The sequence below is a fragment of the Macaca mulatta genome, chromosome 19, assembly GCF_049350105.2.
Source record: "Macaca mulatta isolate MMU2019108-1 chromosome 19, T2T-MMU8v2.0, whole genome shotgun sequence".
Classification (NCBI taxonomy): domain Eukaryota; kingdom Metazoa; phylum Chordata; class Mammalia; order Primates; family Cercopithecidae; genus Macaca; species Macaca mulatta.
The window spans coordinates 7789300-7809399 of NC_133424.1; the positions used below are offsets into that span (position 1 = coordinate 7789300).

General features: G+C 44.1%; 2 protein-coding genes across 5 annotated transcripts in view; one reads left to right on the top strand and one right to left on the bottom strand.

Moving 5' to 3' along the window:
- Positions 1 to 9989, top strand: part of ADGRE1 (adhesion G protein-coupled receptor E1) — a 49043-nt gene extending 39054 nt beyond the window's left edge. For both annotated transcript variants that reach the window (XM_015122649.3, XM_077979688.1), the window contains 5 exons: positions 264 to 330; positions 3164 to 3255; positions 6568 to 6736; positions 6852 to 6956; positions 9270 to 9989. In XM_015122649.3, the coding sequence (XP_014978135.2) occupies positions 264 to 330; positions 3164 to 3255; positions 6568 to 6736; positions 6852 to 6956; positions 9270 to 9275 (439 nt within the window). In that variant the 3' untranslated portion in view covers positions 9276 to 9989. The remainder of the gene's footprint in view (positions 1 to 263; positions 331 to 3163; positions 3256 to 6567; positions 6737 to 6851; positions 6957 to 9269) is intronic.
- A 4600-nt stretch (positions 9990 to 14589) lies between these two features.
- Positions 14590 to 20100, bottom strand: part of LOC100424416 (putative adhesion G protein-coupled receptor E4P) — a 50495-nt gene continuing 44984 nt past the window's right edge. The window contains exons 15-18 of one of the 3 annotated variants that reach the window (XM_077979690.1): positions 19897 to 20077; positions 17563 to 17658; positions 15612 to 16324; positions 14590 to 14810 (exon numbers count right to left, since the gene is read on the bottom strand). In XM_077979690.1, coding sequence (XP_077835816.1) covers positions 16199 to 16324; positions 17563 to 17658; positions 19897 to 20077 — 403 coding nt within the window. In that variant the 3' untranslated portion in view covers positions 14590 to 14810; positions 15612 to 16198. Of the gene's footprint in view, positions 14879 to 15552; positions 16325 to 17562; positions 17659 to 19896; positions 20078 to 20100 lie in introns of all 3 variants that reach the window. The other 2 variants (XM_077979691.1, XM_077979689.1) reach the window with 2 other exon arrangements.

The following is a 20100-nucleotide window of genomic DNA, read 5'->3' on the forward strand; positions in this document are numbered from 1 at the left end:
ACAGGATTAGGAAGTTGTGAATTGCGAAATGAGCTCAACCTCGGGCACCAGGTAAACATTTCAGGTACATTTGCCCAGGAAGAAGGTCTAAAAGAGGAAGCACGGTGGTCTAAAGGAAGCTGAACTGCAACGGGGACCATCCTGAGTGTCATCTGAGTCTCACCTCCCAGTGTTCTCCTCCACTAGGGCATTCGTTGGGGCAGGGTTAACTGTAAGGTCCGGACTCTGAGACGAGCACTGACTCCTCCTATTTCTCTCCGTAGCTGCTGGCTGAATACAGAGACGGGGTTCATCTGGAGTTTCTTGGGGCCAGTTTGCACAGTCATAGCGGTAAGCAAATACGACAACAGCCTGGCAAAGTGTGTTCTGGAGGAGGAGCAAGGAGACCTGCGAGATCTGGAATTTCCAGGGACGTGTGCAGCTGAGAGGGTCACTTATTCCCATCAGGAGTTCTCCTTTCCAGGCTGAGCGCAGTGGCTCACGCCTGTAATCCCAGCACTTTGGGAGACTGAGGCGGGTGGATCACCTGAGGTCAGGAGTTTGAGACCAGCCTGGCCAACGTGGCAAAACCCCGTCTCTACTAAAAATACAAAAAATTAGCCGGGTGTGGTGGTGAGCACCTGTAATCCCAGCTACTCAGGAGGCTGAGGCAGGAGAATTGCTTGAATCCAGGAGACACGGAGGTTGCAGTGAGCCGAGATCATGCCACTGCACTCCAGCCTGGGTGACAGAGCGAGACTCCATCTAAAAAAAGAAAAAACAATGGCAGCTCCTTCTTCCCTTTTGTTTGTAAACCATGTGGACAGTAAGGAGAAGACAACATGTTGCCAGCCAAGTAAAGGCCCCATTTGCATAATAAAAGATCAGGGTGGGTGGCCAGCTTCCTCGTGCTCTATGTAAATGTCACACTGGGTCCAACCAATCTTTGGGCCCTATGTAAATCAGACACCGCCCCCTCAAGCCAGTCAATAAAATCCGGTACACTTTGCTGTGGGCCGGAAGTCCCACTCAGGAGGCCCTCTCTCTTGCGAGACACAGAGATCTAGTCTCCTTTCTCTTTCTTTTGCCTATTAAACTTCTGCTCTTAAACTCACTCCTCATGGGTGCCAGTGTCCTTGATTTCCTTAGCATGAGGCAATGAACCTCCAGTATTATTACCCCCGGACAACAACTCCACCTCAGAGAGACTCATGGACCCGTACACAAGATGGATACAATTATGGTCCCTCCTAGGGGCATTTGCCTTTCAGAAGGAAAAACAAAATTCGCGAATCAAAGAAATTACTCTAGGACTTAAAAATCTCAAGAATGAAATATTGAAAAGGAGAACTCATTTTTTTTTTTTTTGAGGCTGAGTTTCACTCTTGTTGCCTAGGCTGGAGTGCAATGGTGCCATCTCAGCTCACCAAAACCTCTGCCCCCCTGGTTCAAGCAATTCTTTCCTGTCTCAGCCTCCTGGGTAGCTGGGATTACAGGCGAGCACCACCACGCCCAGCTAATTTTGTATTTTTAGTAGAGATGGGGTTTCTCCATGTTGGTAGGCTCACTGCAACCTCTGCCTCCTGGTTTCAAGCTATTATTCCGCCTCAGCCTCCTGGGTAGCTGGGATTACAGGCGCGTACCACCACACCCGGCTAATTTTATATTTTTAATAGAGATGGGTTTTCACCATGTTGGCCAAGCTGGTCTCAAACTCCTGACCTCAGGTAGTTTGCCTGCCTTGGCCTCCCCAAGTGCTGGGATTACAGGCACGTGCCACTATGACCAGCTAATTTTTGTATTTTTAGTAGAGATGGGGTTTCACCACCTTGCGAGGCTCTCTACTAAAAAATACAAAAAAATTAGCCAGGTGTGGTGGCAGGCACTGATGGTCCCAGCTACTCAGGAGGCTGAGGCAGGAGAATCGTTTGGACCCGGGAGGGGGAGGTTGCAGTGAGCCGAGATAACACCACTGCACTGCAGCCTGGGTGACAGAGTGAGACTGTCTCAAAAAAAAAAAAAAAAAAAAAAAAAAAAAAAGAACCCCAGTCATATTTCAGTCATATTAGATTAGGGTCTGCCCTAATGAGTTCATCTTAACTTGATTATTTCTGTAAAGATTCTATGTCCAAATAAGGGCATATTCTGAGATCTTGGGACTTAGGGGTTCAACACACCTTTTTCTGGAGACACAATTCAACTAAAACTAGGTACGACCAACCTGAAACAATTTTAAATAAATGCCTCATCTAACAGCTTCCTAGACTATGAAGGTAGTGTAAAATTGGACTCCCAATCCATGGAAGGCCAGAGCTGGGGTTCTTTTCTCTCCCCTCCTCCTTCTCCTCCTCTTTGTCCTCCTCTTCCTCATCTTCCTCCTCCTCCTCCTTGTCCTCATCCTTTTCTTTTTCTTTTTCTTTTTTTTTGAGGCAGGGTCTTACTCTGTTGCCCAGGCTGGAGTGCAGTGGTGCAATCATGATTCACTGCAGCCTCAACCTTTCGGGCTCAATCGATCCTCCTGCCTCAGCCTCCCAAGTAGCTGGAACTACAGGTGCGTGCCACCATGTGGCCCAGGCTGGTCTTGAACTCCTGGGCTCAAGCCATCCTCCCACCTCAGCCTCCCAAAGTGCTGGGATTACAGGTGTGAGCCTTGGCAGCCGGCCCTCATCCTCTTCCTTACCCCTCTCTTCCTCTGCTTCCCCTACTCTGTCTCTCTCCTCTCTTTTCTTTTCTCTTTGTTCTTCACTAAGATCCAAAGCCTAGACAGAACAGTTACCTTGTTTCCTCTGTTGGCCAGAATTTTCTTTTGTTTTCTTTTCTTTTTTTCTTTTTTGAGATGGAATCTCACTCTGTTGCCTAGGCTAGCACAGTCCCAGCTCACTGCAAGCTCTGCTGCCCGGATTCACGCCATTCTCCTGCCTCAGCCTCCCGAATAGCTGGGACTACAGGCCTGTGCCACCATGCCTGGCTAACTTTTTGTATTTTTAGTGGAGATGGGGTTTCACTGTGTTCGCCAGGATGGTCTTGATCTCCCGACATCGTGATCCGCCTGCCTCGGCCTCCCAAAGTGCTGGGATTACATATGTGAGCCACCACGCCCAGTCCAGAGTTCTCCTTTTATAGGTGTTCTGGCCGTTGTCCATTTGTATATCCAGCCTCTCCATCCTTCTGCTTGACTTTGCAGATCAACTCCATCCTCCTGACCTGGACCTTGTGGATCCTGAGGCAGCGGCTTTCCAGTGTCAATGCCGAAGTCTCAACACTAAAAGACACCAGGTACAGCCCTCTTTCATCTCTCCTCCTCTTTTAATTTCCTCTTCCTTCTTCCCAGAAAAGTTCTTTGAGCACTTTTTGTGTGCTGGGTCCTATGCCCGAGACAGAGGTGATGAGGTCTGTTTAGCATATCACACCACCTAGATCTGGAGGCTTAAAGTCCAGCTCCCCGTCTCTACTAAAAATACAAAAAAAAATTAGCTGGGCATGGTGGCAGGTGCCTGTAGTTCCAGCTACTCGGGAGGCTGAGGCAGGAGAATGGCGTGAACCCGGGAGGCAGAGCTTGCAGTGAGCCGAGATGGTGCTACTGCACTCCAGCCTGGGCGACAGAGCAAGACTCCGTCTCAGAAGAAAAAAAAAAATTCCAGCTCAACTATTTACGAGCTGTGTGACCTCAGGCAAGTTACATAACCTCTCAGAAGCCCATTTGCCTCACCTACAGAATGGGGATATTAATATTGCTTATTTTAGGTGCCTTACAAAGCGTTTAGCACAGTTACTAGGAACAGTGGGTGTTTCATATATTACAACTATTAATAAACTTTCTAATTTTTCCCTGTGCATGCTTATATGTGCATATTTACAAGAAACTGAATCATAGTATTTGGTTTTTTATGTTTTTTTTTTTCTCTCAAGAATGTCCTGGCGATTTCTGACTTAGTTAGATATTATTCTACAATATGATTTTCTTGCACAGCATTTCGGTGTAAATTTGTAGCATATTGTATTGAAGTCATACCATATTCATGGACACTTAATTTGCTTCTGTGTGTTATCAGTTTTGTTTTGTTCTCTGTATAAACAATACCGCTTTGAGCACCCTTGTAGGTAAATCCTTCCACACCGTGGTTATTTAATTACAACACAAAACATGAAACTACATAAATCCAACTGCCTAAAGGGTAGGTTGGATTGTAATGCTTCTAGTATGTGCGTCATAAATTGATTTTCAGAAAATTTGTTTCCAATGATGAGAATATACCTATTTACTTGCAATATTGTCAACACTGGAGTGTATTGTTTTTGATGCATTTTGTGCTGATTTAATGTGTGAAATATTCTATTTCATTATTTTTGTTACACATATTTTATATTAGGGATTTGGGACTTCTTAAGTATTTTTATAGATCAGTTGTGTTTCCTAACTTCCTTACTCAACTACTGTTCATTTCAAGAAACTTCAGCAACCATCGTCTAGGTTTTATTGTCAGTAACCTAATAACATTCTTTGTGTCTTTTTTCTTCTGTATCCAATCCGTTATCCATTTTAAATATGTTTGAAAAGTTAGTACAAAAGTCAAAAAGGAGGCCAGGCATGGTGGCTCACGCCTGTAATCCCAGCACTTTGGGAGGCTGAGGCCGGCGGATCATGAGGTCAGGAGATCAAGACCATCGTGGCTAACATGGTGAAACCCCGTCTCTACTAAAAATACAAAAAATCAGCTGGGTGTGGTGCCAGGCACTTGTAGTCCCAGCTACTCGGGAGACTGAGGCAGGAGAATGGCGTGAACCCATGAGGCGGAGACTGCAGTGAGCAGAGATCACGCCACTGCACTCCAGCCTGAGCGACAGAGCGAGAATCTGTCTCAAAAAAACAAAAAAAAAGGCAAAAAGGTAAAACAAAGTTAATATATACACATGGCAGAAAATTTAAGCAATAAATTTCACATCAGATGAAATTCACTATTTTAACCATTTTAAAGCATGTAATTCAGTGGCTTTTAGTACATTCACGGTGTTGTGCCCTGACCACCACTATCTAGTGATCTAGTGGCGGATCCTTTTTTTTTTTTTTTAAGAAAGAATCTCACTCTTACCCAGGCTAGAGGGCAGTGGCATGGTCCTGGCTCATTGCAACCTCTGCCTCCCAGGTTCAAGCGATTCTCCTGCCTTAGCCTCCTGAGTAGCTGGGATTACAGGCATCTGCACCTGGACTTTTTTTTTTTTTTTTTTTTTTTTAACTTGCAAGATTCATCCATGTTCGGTCATATTCCAATACGTCATTCCGTTTCACGGCTGAATAAGATTCCATTAAATAAATATACCACATTTTGTGTATCCATTGTTGGATACTTGCATTGCTTCCACTGGAGGGAGAGGAGACTGGGAAACAATCAGTATGGGGTTTCTTTAGGAGCTGATAAAAATGCCTTGCTATGGCCGGGTGCAGTGGCTCACGCCTGTAATCCCAGCACTTTGGGAGGCCAAGGTGGGTGGATCACGAGGTCAGGAGTTTGAGACCAACCTGGCCAAGATGGTGAAACTCCGTCTCTACTAAAAATACAAAAATTAGCCAGGTGTGGTGGTGGGTGCCTGTAATCTTAGCTACTTGGGAGGCTGAGGCAGGAGAATTGTTTGAACCTGGGAGACGGAGGTTGCAGTGAGCCAAGATCATGCCACTGCACTGCAGCCTGGGCGACAGAGGGAGATTCTATCTTTTAAAAAAAAAAAAAAAAAGCCTTGGTACTATATAGTGGTGATGGTTGCACAACACTGGGATAAAATGGTGAATTTTATGTTAGGTGAATTTGACCTAAATAAAAAGAAAGGCATCACAGTATTTCATACTATGATTTCATCACTCATTTAACATGTCCCGATTTTTTGGACCCATGGGTTTTTCTACCCTTTTATTACTACAAACGAAAATTCACCAAATCCACGTGTGCATAGTGTCCATGTATATTGAAGGCTGATTGCATTTTTTTTTTTGAAATGGAGTTTCACTCTTGTCACCCAGGCTGGAGTACAATGGCATGATCTTGGCTCACTGCCACTTCCACCTCCTGGGTTCAAGTGATTCTCCTGCCTCAGCCTCCCAAGTAGTTGGGACTACAGGCATCCGCCACCATGCCCAGCTAATTTTTGTATTTTTAGTAGAGATTAGTTTTTACCATGTGAGCCAGGGTGGTCTTGAACTCCTGTCCTCAGGTGATCCACCAGCCTCGGCCTCCCAAAGTGCTGGGATTACAGGCACCCACCACCACGCCCAGCTAACTTTTGTATTTTTAGTAGAGACGGGTTTCACCATGTTGGCCAGGCTGGTCTCAAATTTCTGTCCTCAGGTGACCCGCCCACCTTGGCCTCCCAAAGTGCTGGGATTACAGGCTTGAGCCACTGCACCCAGCCTGATCGTGTTTTAAATGTCTATAGGATTTGATTTTCCCACACCTAAGCTTGGAGACCCCACCCTACATTTGTCCCCACCCAGGTGGCAAATTGCACAGTGGCCACCTCAGACCATTCCTGGAAGCGTGGCCTACAAGGACAATAGCCACCTCCCAGAGCCTTACACGCTGTACATCTCCTCCCCAGGTTACTGACCTTCAAGGCCTTTGCCCAGCTCTTCATCCTGGGCTGCTCCTGGGTGCTGGGCATTTTTCAGATTGGACCTGTGGCAGGTGTCATGGCCTACCTATTCACCATCATCAACAGCCTGCAGGGGGCCTTCATCTTCCTCATCCACTGTCTGCTTAACCGCCAGGTATGTAGCTGCTGCCCTCCCCATCCCCTCTCCCCACCCCACCCCCAGCATCCCTCCACCCAACATCCCTGTCCCTGGACCATTTCCCTGCATCTGGGTGTGCCTCCTTCTCCAGGTACGAGAAGAATACAAGAGGTGGATCACTGGGAAGATGAAGCCCAGCTCCCAGTCCCAGACTTCAAGCATCTTGCTGTCCTCCATGCCATCTACTTCCAAGACGGTGAGAGACTGCATGCTCCCTGCGGGTGCTGGTCAAGGGAGGTGCCGGCCACTTGGTGACACTCAGCTCTGCCGCGTGTTGGGTACTGAATGGGAGCTGAGGGTGCTCACCCTAGTTAGCTCATGGATGAAGTGTGGAGTTGAAGACTGGGGATTTTTATGTATATATCAGCAGACACACACACATTATCTATCTGTCTATCATCTATCTATCTATCATCTATCTATCGATCTATCATCTATCTATCTATCATCTGTCATCTATCTGTCTATCTGTCATCTATCTATCATCTATCTATCATCTATCATCCATCTATCTATCATCTATCATCTCTCTATCATCTATGTATCTATCATCTATCATCTATCTATCATCTATCTATCATCTATCTATCATCTATCTATCTGTCATCTATCATCTAGCTATCTATCATCTATCTATCATCCCTCTATCATCTATCAATTTAAATAAAATTTCAAGAATAAGACATATATAATTTATAACAGAAGATTTACATAGATGCATTTGTATACAAATTATGTAACATATTAAACATAATACATATTTTATATATTATGTTTATAAAGTAAATTTATATACATTTATTATGTACATATAATGTATAATATATACATATAAATGTAAGATGTAAGTTTAAATATAGATATCGGCTGGGCATGGTGGCTCACGCCTGTCATCCCAGCACTTTGGGAGGCCGAGGTGGGCAGATCACCTGAGGTCAGGAGTTCGAGACCAGCCTGGCCAACATGGTGAAAACCCGTCTCTATTAAAAATACAAAATTAGCCAGGCGTGGTGGCAGGCGCCTGTAATCCCAGCTGCTCGTGAGGCCGAGGCAGGAGAACGGCTTGAACCCAGGAGGTGGAGGTTGCAGGGAGCAGAGACTGCGCCATTGCACTCCAGCCAGGGCAAAAAGAGTGAAACTCCGTCTCAAAAAAAAATTAATTAAATAAATATAGATATCTTCACATATATATTTATATAGAGAAATTTTTATGTATTATGGATAGCGTATTTATATATGCAGATTTTCAGGAGTATCGAAATATTACAATGAATATGCAAATGGAGGCAAAGTTGATTTTCCCACTAGAATGTCTTATTTTTTTTCAACGATGTTTTCCATGCCCCTGAAATGCTGTCTAGCACACAGTAAGTTCTTGGTGAATATTTCCTGAGTAAATAATAATTCAATAGCTTAGTTTCCTCACTGATAAAATGGGGATAATGGTAATCCTTACCTTGGAAGGTTATACTAAATATTAGATGAACTGGTATGCAACGGGGTTGGAAGAGTGCCTAGGACGTAGCAGGATCTCAGTGTTAAGCCTTGCAAAAGTCCAGTGAGGTAGGTATCATTGGTCTGTTTTCATTATGAGGAAACTGAATGTCATCGAGGTTAAGTTTGGTGATTTCAGAATGAGCCACAGGAATCACCCACTGTAAAAATTGTCCAAATCACAGATGACGTATTCTCTTGGCAATAAGTTTTTAAGCATAATAAGGTTTACTATAGTTTTAATGAAAAAGTATAGGTATAGAACATTTTAGAAAACGGTTGTATGCATTGAAAACAAATAAAATTAAAATGTCCCATTATCCCACCACATAAAGATCCCAGTGAGTCATATTTTTGGATGCAAGCACCTTAGATCCAGTGGCTTAATTAAATAGGGAATGATTTTCCTTGCAAGAAGAGAAGTCCAGAGTTAGGTGTTGGTAATATTGCTGGTATTGCTGGTTCTATGCTTAGTGGTGTTGTAAAAGCTGTAAACTAAGAATCTAGGTTTTCCCGTTTTCCATTCCACCCTCAGCATGTTGACATTTTATTGTATTTTCATGGTTGCAATACGGTTGCCACAGCTCCAGACATCATGACTATGTTCCAGTCAAGAAGATGAGGGATGGGCAGGACCAGAAAGCCCTTCTTTCATGTCTCTGTCTTTAACAGTAAAGAAAAACTCAGAAAACGCCCAGTAGATTTCCCTTTACCTGGTTGGTCAGAAGTGTATCACGTGACCACTCATATGGGCAAAAAAATCCCAACCAACAGCTGTTTGACTTTCTGAAGTCCTACATGGGCGCTATCAATGCTGAGGAGGTGGAGAATGGCTTTTGGGTTTTCCAGCTGTGCCTGTCACACTAGGGACAATCGCATTTATCATTTTAATGTGTATCCTTCTAGTCTTTGTTACTGTATTTTTAATACTCCTGCCCCTGTAGACATGACCCTTGGAATCATGTTTGCATTAATCCCGCTGCAGACTCTGAAGAAATTCTTTTCTCTCTCACAGGGTTAAAGCCCTTTCTTGCTTTCAAATACGCTATGGAGCAACAGTTGAGGACAGTAGTTTCCTGCAGGAGCCTACCCTGAAATCTTCTCTTCGCAGCTTGACATGGAAATGAGGATCCCACCAGCCCCAGAACTCTCTGGGGAAGAACGTTTGGGGCCGTCTTCCCAGGGTTGTATGCACTGATGAGAATCAGGGGTTTCTGCTCCAAATGATCATTTTATCTTCTGTGCTCTGCAACTCCTTGAGTTCCAGAGTTTTTGAGAACAGACTCCAATTCAATGGCATGACCAAGAACATCTGGCGACCGTTTTGTTTTCTCCCACCCTTGTTGGTGCATGGTTCTAAGCGTGCCCCACTAGCGCCTATCACACGCCGGACGCAGAGGACCTCTCAATAAATTATTTGTCGGCCGGGCGCGGTGGCTCACGCCTATAATCCCAGCGCTTTGGGAGGCCGAGGCGGGTGGATCACAAGGTCAGGAGATCGAGACCATCCTGGCTAACACGGTGAAACCGTGTCTCTACTAAAAAATAGAAAAATTAGCCGGGCATGGTGGCGGCGCCTGTAGTCCCAGCTACTCGGGAGGCTGAGGCAGGAGAATGGCGTGAACCCGGGAGGTGGAGCTTGCAGTCAGCCAAGATCGCGCCACCGCACTCCAGCCTGGGTGACAGAGCGAGACTCCGTCTCAAAAACAAAATAAGAATAAAAATAAAAAATAAATGATTTGTTGCCTGTCTGACTGATTTACCCTACGACAAAGACTCTTCGTGATTTTAAAGAAATGGTCAGTAAAACTGTAATGAGAGTCCCAGGGAACCAAGATGGTGCATAGACAGATAAGCTACTTTGGCACAAACATTTAAAAAGAATTATGTTGGTAAGTAGGGGGACATTTGATGTAGCAGAACTCTAACGCTTCCTGGAGGGTTGAAGCACTTGATGACAACACCCTTTGGAAAGTGCTTTGGTTTTCTGGGGTCCTTCAGGTAACCAAGACCTCCCTTTTTTCTAGAAACTATCTAATGACTTGGCTAGGATTTAGGATTTGCTCTGTCACAGTTATCTCTACCCATCCTTAATTTTTTTTTTTTTTGACAAGAGTCTCACTCTGTTGCCCAGGCCAGAGTGCAGTGGCATGATCTTGGCTCACTGCAACCTATGCCTCCCGGATGCAAACGATTCTCCTGCCTCAGCCTCCTGAGCATCTGGGATCACAGGCAACTACCACCACACCTGGCTAATTTTTGTGTTTTTAGTAGAGACGGGGTTTCATCATGTTGACCAGGCTGGTCTTGAACTCCTGACCTCAGGTGATCTGCCCACCTCGGCCTCCCAAAGTGCTTGGATTACAGGCATGAGCCACTGCGCCCAGCCAATTATTATTATTATTTAGTGACAGATCTCACTTTTTCACCCAGGCTGCAGTGCAGTTGGTACAGTCATAGCTCACTATGCTTCAAACTCCTGCACTCAAGTGATCCTCCCACCTCAGCCTCCCAAGTAGCTGGAGCTACAGGTGCCCACTACTATGCCTGGCTAATTTAAAAAAAAATTTTATAGAAATGGGATGGAGGGGTGGTCTCACTATGTTACGCAGGCTGTCCTCGAACTCCTGAACTCAAGCAGTCCTCCTGCTTCAGCCTCTCAAAATGCTGGGATTACAGGCATAAGCCACTGCACCTAGCCCCAAATATTTTAAAACTTCTTTTTTTTTTCTTTTTTTGAAGGTCTTCATGGTAATCTGGGGTATTCATGTGTCATAAAGTATTTAATCCCAGTTTGTATCATTTCTAAATTTTCAGCACTATAAACAACACTGTAATGAATATCTTTGAGCTAAAATTTTAACACTCTACTATGTAAGTGCCTTTAAAATATAAGCAGTAGGTTATAAGTGGGAAGAAATTTATATATTCCCCTTAGTGTTTGATTAAAACAAACATTTTTCACTGTACAAAGGCTGCCAAAACTTTCCCAAACTGTAAAAAATAAACCATTACAGGCCGGGCATGGTGGTTCATGCCTGTAATCCTAGCACTTTGGGAGGCTGAGGTGGGTGAATGACTTGAGCCCAGGAGTTCAAGATCAGCCTGGGCAACATGGCAAAACCCCGTCTCTACCCAAAATACAAACATTAGCCAGTCTCATAACTGGTCTCTAAATAAATAAATAGATAAAAATTTAAAATAAAATAAATTTAAAAGCAGCCATTAGAAATATAGTAATTTGGATGGGCGCGGTGGCTCACGCCTGTAATTCCAGCACTTCAGGAGGCCGAGGCAGGAAGATCACGAGGTCAGGAGATCGAGACCATCCTGGCTAACACGGTGAAACCCCGTCTCTACTAAAAATACAAAAAATTAGCCGGGCGTGGTAGCGGGCACCTGTAGTCCCAGCTACTCGGGAGGCTGAGGTAGGAGAATGGCATGAACCCAGGAGGCAGAGCTTGCAGTGAGCCGAGACCGCACCACTGCACTCTAGCCTGTGTGACAGAGCGAGACCCTGTCTCAAAAAAAAAAAAAAAAAAAAAAAATATATATATATATATACACACACACACACACACGTATATACATATATATATATGTATATATATGGAGCATGAGTCATACCTCAGAGTTGGTCTCACTTTGAGTCAAGGGCCCCAGCCTTGTTTATGCCTGTGTCAGTCAATTATTGGCTACGTTGCCCCGACAATGGTAGGGCCGTGTGTCACCTCCCAGATGGAGCACTTCCTGTTCAGCTGAAGCCAACTTCCTGGAGAAGGGGATGGGGGCTGAAAAGGAAATTAGGAAGCGGCTACTCTGTAGCCCAGGCTGCAGTGCAGTGGCACGATCTTGGCTCACTGCAGCCTCTGCCTCCTGGGTTCAAGCAATCCTCCCACCTCAGCCTCCTGAATAGCTGGGATTACAAACGCGAGCCACTGCACCCAGCTAATTTTTTTTGTATTTTTAGTAGAGACGGGATTTCACCATGTTGGCCAGGCTGGCCTCGAACTCCTGGTCTCAAGTGATCTACCCACCTCAGTCTCCCAAAGTGCTAGGATTACAGGTGTAAGGCACCGCACTCCCCCTCTGGAAGCATTTTTGATTGTCATGACTGGTGGGGAAGTGTCACTGGCACCTACTGAATACAGGCCAAGCTGCTTCTAAACACCCTACAATGCAAAGAATGACCCCTTACAAATAAGAAATTATCAGCCGGCATGATGGCTCACACCCGTAATCCCAGCACTTTGGGAGGCTGAGGCAGGCAGATCACAAGGTCAAGAGATTGAGACCATCCTGGCCAACATGGTAAAACCCTGTCTCTACTAAAAATACAAAAATTAGCCAGGCATGGTGGCGTGCGCCTGTAGTCCCAGCTATTCAGCAGGAGGCTGAGGCACAAGAATCGCTTGGGAGGCGGAGGTTGCAGTGAGCCAAGATTGTGCCACTGTACTCTAGCCTGGGCAACAGACCGAGACTCTATCTCAAATAAATAAATACATAAATATTCAGCCCAAAATATCAATAGTGTAGAATTTGAGATATAATGATTAGGTGGAGGCCAAGAATATTTAATGTATCATCTCTGCCATTCTTGCCTTCACAAATTTTATAATTGAGGGAGGCATGATTTAAAAACACACACAACATCATTTGTGAAACAGCACACCACGTGGAGGGGTAAGTCATGTCGTACAGGCCTGAATAAATTGAGTTTAAAAGATGAATTTATTTGGCCAGGCGCAGTGGCTCACACCTGTAATCCCAGCACTTTAGGAGGCTGACAGGCTGACACGGGTGGATCACGAGGTCAGGAGTTCAAGACCAACCTGGCCAACATGGTGAAACTCTGTCTCTACTAAAAATAGAAAAATTAGCTGGGCATGCTGGCACATGCCTGTAGTCCCAGATACTCTGGAGGCTGAGGCAGGAGAATTGCTTGAACCTGGAAGGCGTACGTTGCAGTGAGCCGAGATGGTGTCATTGCACTCCAGCCTAGCCACACAGCAAGACTCCATCTCAAAAAAGAAAAAAGAAAAAAGAAAAAAAGATGGATTTATTTGAAAGCCTGAATAAGAAATTGATTTTGAAGGAAGCAGAAGCCGGACTGGCTCTTAAAAAGAGTGGAAAAGAATGGGAGAGGCAGGAAAGAAAGGAGCCTACCGGGCACGGTGGCTCACGCCTGTAATCTCAGCACTTTGAGAGGCTGAGGCAGGTGGATCACCTCAGGTCAGGAGTTCGAGATCAGCCTGGCCAACATGGAGAAACTCCATCTCTACTAAAAATACAAAATTAGCTGGGCGGGCATGGTGGTGTATGCCTGTAATCCAAGGTACTCGGGAGGCTGAGGCAGGAGAATCACTTGAACCTGGGACGCATAGGTTGCGGTGAGCCGAGATTGCGCCATTGCACTCCAGCCTGGGCAACATGAGTGAAACTCCACAAAAAACAAAACAAAAAAACAAGAAAGAGAGAGAGAGAGAGAGAGAGAGAGAGAGAGAGAGAAAAGAAAAGAAAAAAGTAAAGAAAGAAGGAAGGAAGGAAGGAAGGAGAAAGGGGGGAAGGAAAGAAGGAAGGAAGGAAGGAGAAAGAGGGGGGGAAAGAAGGAAGGAAGGAAGAAGGAAGGAAGGAAGGAAGAAGGAAGAAAGGAAGGAAGGAAGGAGGGAAGGAAGGAAGGAAGGAAGGAAGGAGGGAAGGAAGGAAGGAAGGCTTCAAGTTGGAAGGGAGGGAAAATGGCCAATAGAGGAGTCTGAATTCAAACCTGCAGCACCTACAATACATGGCTTATTTATTCTGTCTTTCTTCAACCGCCAAGGACCAGAGAGCAATAGCAACATGAGTAGGAATTCGGCACAAGGGTTTGTCAGCTGCCCAGGAAGATTGCGTTTTACGCAGCCTTTATTCGTGTAAACTTGAAATTATGCAAAACAAAAAGTTGCGCAGCATGCACACATTTTGCAACCATGTGAATTTCCCTACATTTTTTCTTTTCCAAAGGAATTACATGACTTCAAAGCCAGCAGGTGGAGTGGATGTACACTACGCTGTTTACATCGATGGAGGAGACATTTGCGTTAATTAAGCAGAAAAGTCCTCAACCCTTTGTCTGCAACCCCAAAAGAAGACCTCACATGATTTTCTTTTTTTTTTCTTTTTCTTTTTCTTTTTTTTTTTTTTTTTTTATAAGACAGAGTATCACGGCCTCCCAGGCTGGAGTGCAGTGGTGCAATCATAGCTCACTACAGCCTCGAATTCCTGGGGCTCAAGCAATCCTACTGCCTCAGCCTCCTGTGTAGCGGGGATTACAGGAACGCACCACTATGCTTAGTTAATTTCGTAAATTGTTTGTAGATATGGAGTCTCACTGTGTTTTCCAGAGCGTCTCAAACTCCTGGCCTCAAGCAATCCTCTTACATCAGCCTCCCAAAGTGCTGGGATTACAGGCATGAGCCACCGCACCTGGTTTGAAATTTCTTCAAATAAATGATGATGATTCTTGCCTATTTTTTTTTTTTTTTTTTTTTTGAGACGGAGTCTCGCTGTGTCTCCCAGGCTGGAGTGCAGTGGCGTGATCTCGGCTCACTGCAAGCTCCGCCTCCCGGGTTCATGCCATTCTCCTGCCTCAGCCTCCCGAGTAGCTGAGACTACAGGCGCCCGCCACCACGCCCGGCTAGTTTTTTGTATTTTTAGTAGAGACGGGGTTTCACCGTGTTAGCCAGGATAGTCTCGATCTCCTGACCTCGTGATCCACCCGCCTCGGCCTCCCAAAGTGCTGGGATTACAGGCTTGAGCCACCGCGCCCGGCCAATTCTTGCCTATTTTAACATTGACAGTCATTAGCATTTAAAATCTTTTTGGAGCTATTCTGTCATAACAATCATCCACACATTTACTAATGCGCTGAAAACCATACCTAAAACGCAGTAACTTTGCAAAAGCAATTAGAAATGGTAAAATGAAAAAATGAGTCTGAATGCCCCACGGTTTTTGTTTCTGGACATTTGTACTGGGACATGTTCAAGAAGACATTAAGGAAACAAAATGATCTTTAATCCATGTGTACATGCAGCTTCGAGAAGTCTCAGGCAGGCCGGGCTCAGTGGCTCACGCCTGTAATCCCAGCACTTTGGGAGGCCAAGGTGGCTGGATCACCTGAGGTCAGGAGTTCAAGACTAGCCTGGCCAACAATGGTGAAACCCTGTCTCTACTAAAAATACAAAAAATGAGCCAGGCGTTGTGGCAGCCGCCTGTAATCCCAACTACTCGGGAGGCTGAGGCAGGAGAATCTCTTGAACCCAGGAAGCAGAGGTTGCAGTGAACCGAGATGGCACCACTGCATTCCAGCCTGGGCAACAAGTGCAAAACTCTGTCAAAAAAAAAAAAAAAAGTCTCAGGCAAAGAAAATGGGGAAAATGCCAGTGTCTTGGACAAAAGAGCCTGTCCAATGACAATGCACCCCTAAGCTGAAATGATACCTTTTTGTATTGCGAAATGCAACACCCTCTTTAATATTGAACCGCATGGAAATTGCTGAATTATGTGAATGTGGAGTGACGATGTAAGATCTTTGGGAGCATAAAATACAGCAGAGAGGCCAGAAAGGGAACTATGAGCTGAATCCACATTCCAGTTAGTGATTTTCTGGCAAGGTGGCAGCAGCTGCAAGAAGAAAATCCACTTCTCCCGCCCGCCATCTTTAAAATGCATCCTTCAGACACTTCATTGCATGTGCCACACTATTAGACTCCGGATCTAAGAATTCTCCCAAATGTCTTGTTCTTTCTATGAAGATAAAAAGCCAAAATAGGTGAATGAGCCTGGACTTTTCACAGGAAAGCTAGAAATAGTAGCATTTGTCCAATCTGTGTGTGACCACAGGGGCGCCGTAGACAAACGGAAAGGAATGGTAACTTCCGGGTCATTGCCATGGCATTTGCCAGGTCAGTTCACCTTTAGCCAATCAACAGAGACGAGATGAACCTGTGGCTGTGGTTGCTTGCTTGAAACTGTAGATGATGATGGAGTGTCTCCTTTATGAATGAATTCTGAGGACTTCCCCACTTCTTCCTACTTAGGGGAAAGATAATAAGGAGAAAAGGTGAAAGAGAATGTAATACCTCAGAAATTAACTAAAACTTCTAACCTGCCCAGAGATGACAAGCTAGGATTTCTGTAAGATCCAAAGCTCAATATCTGACATTACAACTTCCCACCCTCCTCCAAAAAAGCTCCACCATCTAATAATGGTTATTTTATTTTATCTTTTCACAAACATTTACAGGGGCTTCCTGTGGTGCCAGGCAGCCTTCTACGTGCTTATTTGACATCATTTAATCCTCACGATGAGAGGTGCTACCCTAGCTAAGAAGCTCTCTGTCCCAAATAAAGCTCATATCTTTGCAACAGCTCCATGGTCTTAGCATTCAGGATGCCCTCTAGGGGCAAACCCAGTTTCATGAGTCACAGCACTCAGGAATCTGTGGTTTCTGACCAAAAGTCTCTTCCTAGTCCTCCAAATCTAGATAATTTCACAAACCAGAGGTCGTTTTTATCATACACAGCCTTCAAATTTTGGGTCAAGTGCCAACTTCTTGTAGTCACCTTATTTAAAACTGGAATCCTCCCACCCTGTCATTCCTGGCTGCTCTCCATTGCTCTATTTTTTTCTGAAGCATTTATCACTTTGTAACATACCATAAAATTCACTTTTTGAGGTCTGTTGTCAGTCCCCTCACCCAACTAGAATGTTAGCTCTGTGAGGTCAAGGACTACTGTCAATGTGTCCACTGATGGTTCTCTGGCACCTAAACAGTGCCGGACAATAAATATTTGTTAAATGAGTGTAGCTAATAAATTTTTTAAAATGTTAAATATCCTTTGGATATTTGTTGAAGGAAGAAATGAAAAGAGAGAGGAAGAGAAGGAGGGAGGGATAGAAAGAATGGATCAGAGAGTCAGAAAAGAGAGAGAAGGAGGAAGGGAGCAACAAAGAGAGATAGTGAAAAAGAGAATGAGAAAGAAATAAAATGTAAGGAAGGAAAGGGAAACCAGGAGTGAGGGAGAGAAAGAGACTGAGAGAGAGCAAGAAAAAAAGAGAGAAAAAGAAAGAAAGAAGGAAGGAAGGAAAGAAGAAAGGAAGGAAGGAAGGGTTGGTTCTGGTTTTGGTCTCAATACCCAGAAACTTCAGCTGCATAATACAGGAACCTAATGCAATTTCTCTTTTCTTTCAGATCAAAGAACCAGGAAGCTTCCAGAGGCATGAGATGTTGGGTTCCAATAAGGAACTCAGAAAGGGCTGATCTTACCGTTTTGGTTTGGGTAGTAGAGCGAGACATCTCAGTGCTTTCAGTTTCTACTCCTTTCCGCATCCCACTAAACCATTTTTTGTATTCCATTCGCACCTGGAAATTTGAGTAGAGAGGTCCATGTTACATCCAGGGCTCAGTTTAGGAGAAAGGATCCTAAAATGGGAGGTTAAAGATAAAGACACCAAGCCCTACTCTCTTTCTAGTTTTCCATATAATCTTGGCCATGCTTATGTTGATTCATTTTATTTAAACTCAAACTTCTCAGCTGTAAAAAAAAGGTATGTATTAAATATCAGACACTATAGGACTCAATAGATGATGATGATGATGGTGATGAAGGTGACTGTTGATGGTAGTGGTGGTAATGAAGGTAATTAAGATGATGATGGTGATGATGATGAAGGTGATGGTAATGGTGATGATGGTGATGATGAAGGTGATGATGATGAAGGTGATAAAGGTAATGATATTGGTGATGGTGACGTTGATGGTAATGGTGATGATGGTGAGGGTGATGATAATGAAGATGATGATAATGAAGGTGATAGTGATGATGATGGTGAAGGTGATGATGATGAAGTTGATGATAATGGAACGGACAATGGTAAAAGTAACGGTGATGATGGTGATGATGATGAAAATGATCATGATGAAGGTGATGATGGTGATGATGAAGGTGATGGTAGTGAAGGTGATGATGAAGGTCATGGTGACGGTGGTGATAGTGATGTTGATGAAAGTAATGTGAAGGTGATGATGAAGGTGATGGTAATGGTGATGATGGTGATGATCATGAAGATGGTGATGTAGGTGATGATGGTGAAAGTGATGGTAAAGGTGGTGGTGATGCTAGTGATGATGATAAGGGTGAATTAAAGGTTATGGTAATGGTGATGATGGTGATGGTGATAATAGTAAAGATGATGAAGGTGTGATAAAGGTAATGAAGGTGGTGATGGTGAAGGTGGTTATGATAAAGATGATAAGGTGGTAATGATAAAAGTGACTATTGTGATGATGGTTAGATGATAATGGTGGGAGTGTTGGTGATTATATGATGGTGAAGGTCACCATTTGTTGAACACTAGCTATATTCAATACACTGTATATGCAATATATCATTTAATTCTTACATAAATGGAGTGAGAAAGACATTTCTCCTACCCACAATTAAAGATGAAGAAGTTGAGACTCTTGCAGGTAAATTGACATGCCCAAGGTCACACAGCCAGGACTCAAAACCTTGTCATCTTTATTCAGAGCCCTGACGCTAGCCATTACACTCACCCATCCTCCATGATTCCAAGAATTGCCTTCCTCTAACCTCCTTGACATGCTAAAACTGATTTTACTTCTTCTGTGAGTGAGAAGTATCAAGCATTAAGGCACTAAAAGGTTGAAGAGAAATTAATGACATGTTAAGATAGCATTTTGCCACTAGCGTTTTAACTGCTTGTAGTTTTATTCAACAGCAAAGGGAAAATGACAGGAGAACTGGTCCTAATTTTCTATGGAGAGTAAAATTGAAATAACGACACTCACTGAGATCTTAATGTGTACTAAGGACTATGCTAGGAGATTGCACTGATTCATTTAAATATTCAACCCTGTAATGAAGGCATCACCACATTTGCAGATGAGAAAACTACAGATGAGGCTCAGAAAGGATAGGAAGTTTACCCAGAGTCACACAGCCACATACTCAGTGGAGGAACTGGGATTAGACTTGAAGTCTCTTTGAGTTTATGGTAGATTATACCACATATTTCAGCATCACTTCCTGTAGTGCTCCTCACTACAGGAGGATTATTCATCCCCTTCTTGGTGAACTGAGGTATGGCCATGTGACTCGCTTTGACCAATTAAACAAGAGCAGAACAGAGGTGCATCACTACTAGGTAGAAGCTTTAAGAGAGCTAAGCTGTGCTTTCCCACAATCTCCTTTTCCTGTGCCATGAAACCATCAATGTTCTAAAGAGGTCACACCTTCAGCCTGCACCCCAGAGGAAAGACGATGTACTTATGTAGCACAAGCAAGAAATAAACATTTATTGTTGTAAGTTGCTAAGACTGAGTGTGGGAGGCAAGGGGCTATTTGTTATTGCAGCATAGTCCATCTTATCCTGACTGATCCATGCTCTTCAGAGATATGATGCCAAACAGATGAAACCCACAGGATATAGCATACCCCAGCAACACCTAAACCCTCATCTTCAAACCAAGAAGACCCCAAAATACAATTATAAAAGGTCAGAGAAGAGTGAGAATGTGAACAACCATTCAATTAGACTTTGGGACTAGGCTGATGACAGACAAAATAAGTTGCCTTACCTGGCGATTAAGGAGACAGTGTACCACAAACAGCAATGCTCCCTGAAGAGTGTTGATGATGGTGAATGAGTATGCAAAGATTGATCCAATCGTCTTCCCTACTTCTTCAACCATAAAAAGACCAAGGCCCCAAGAACAGCCCAGGATAAATAGCTGAGCAATGGCTTTAAATGTCATGACTCTGCAGGGAATAAAAGTAATAAT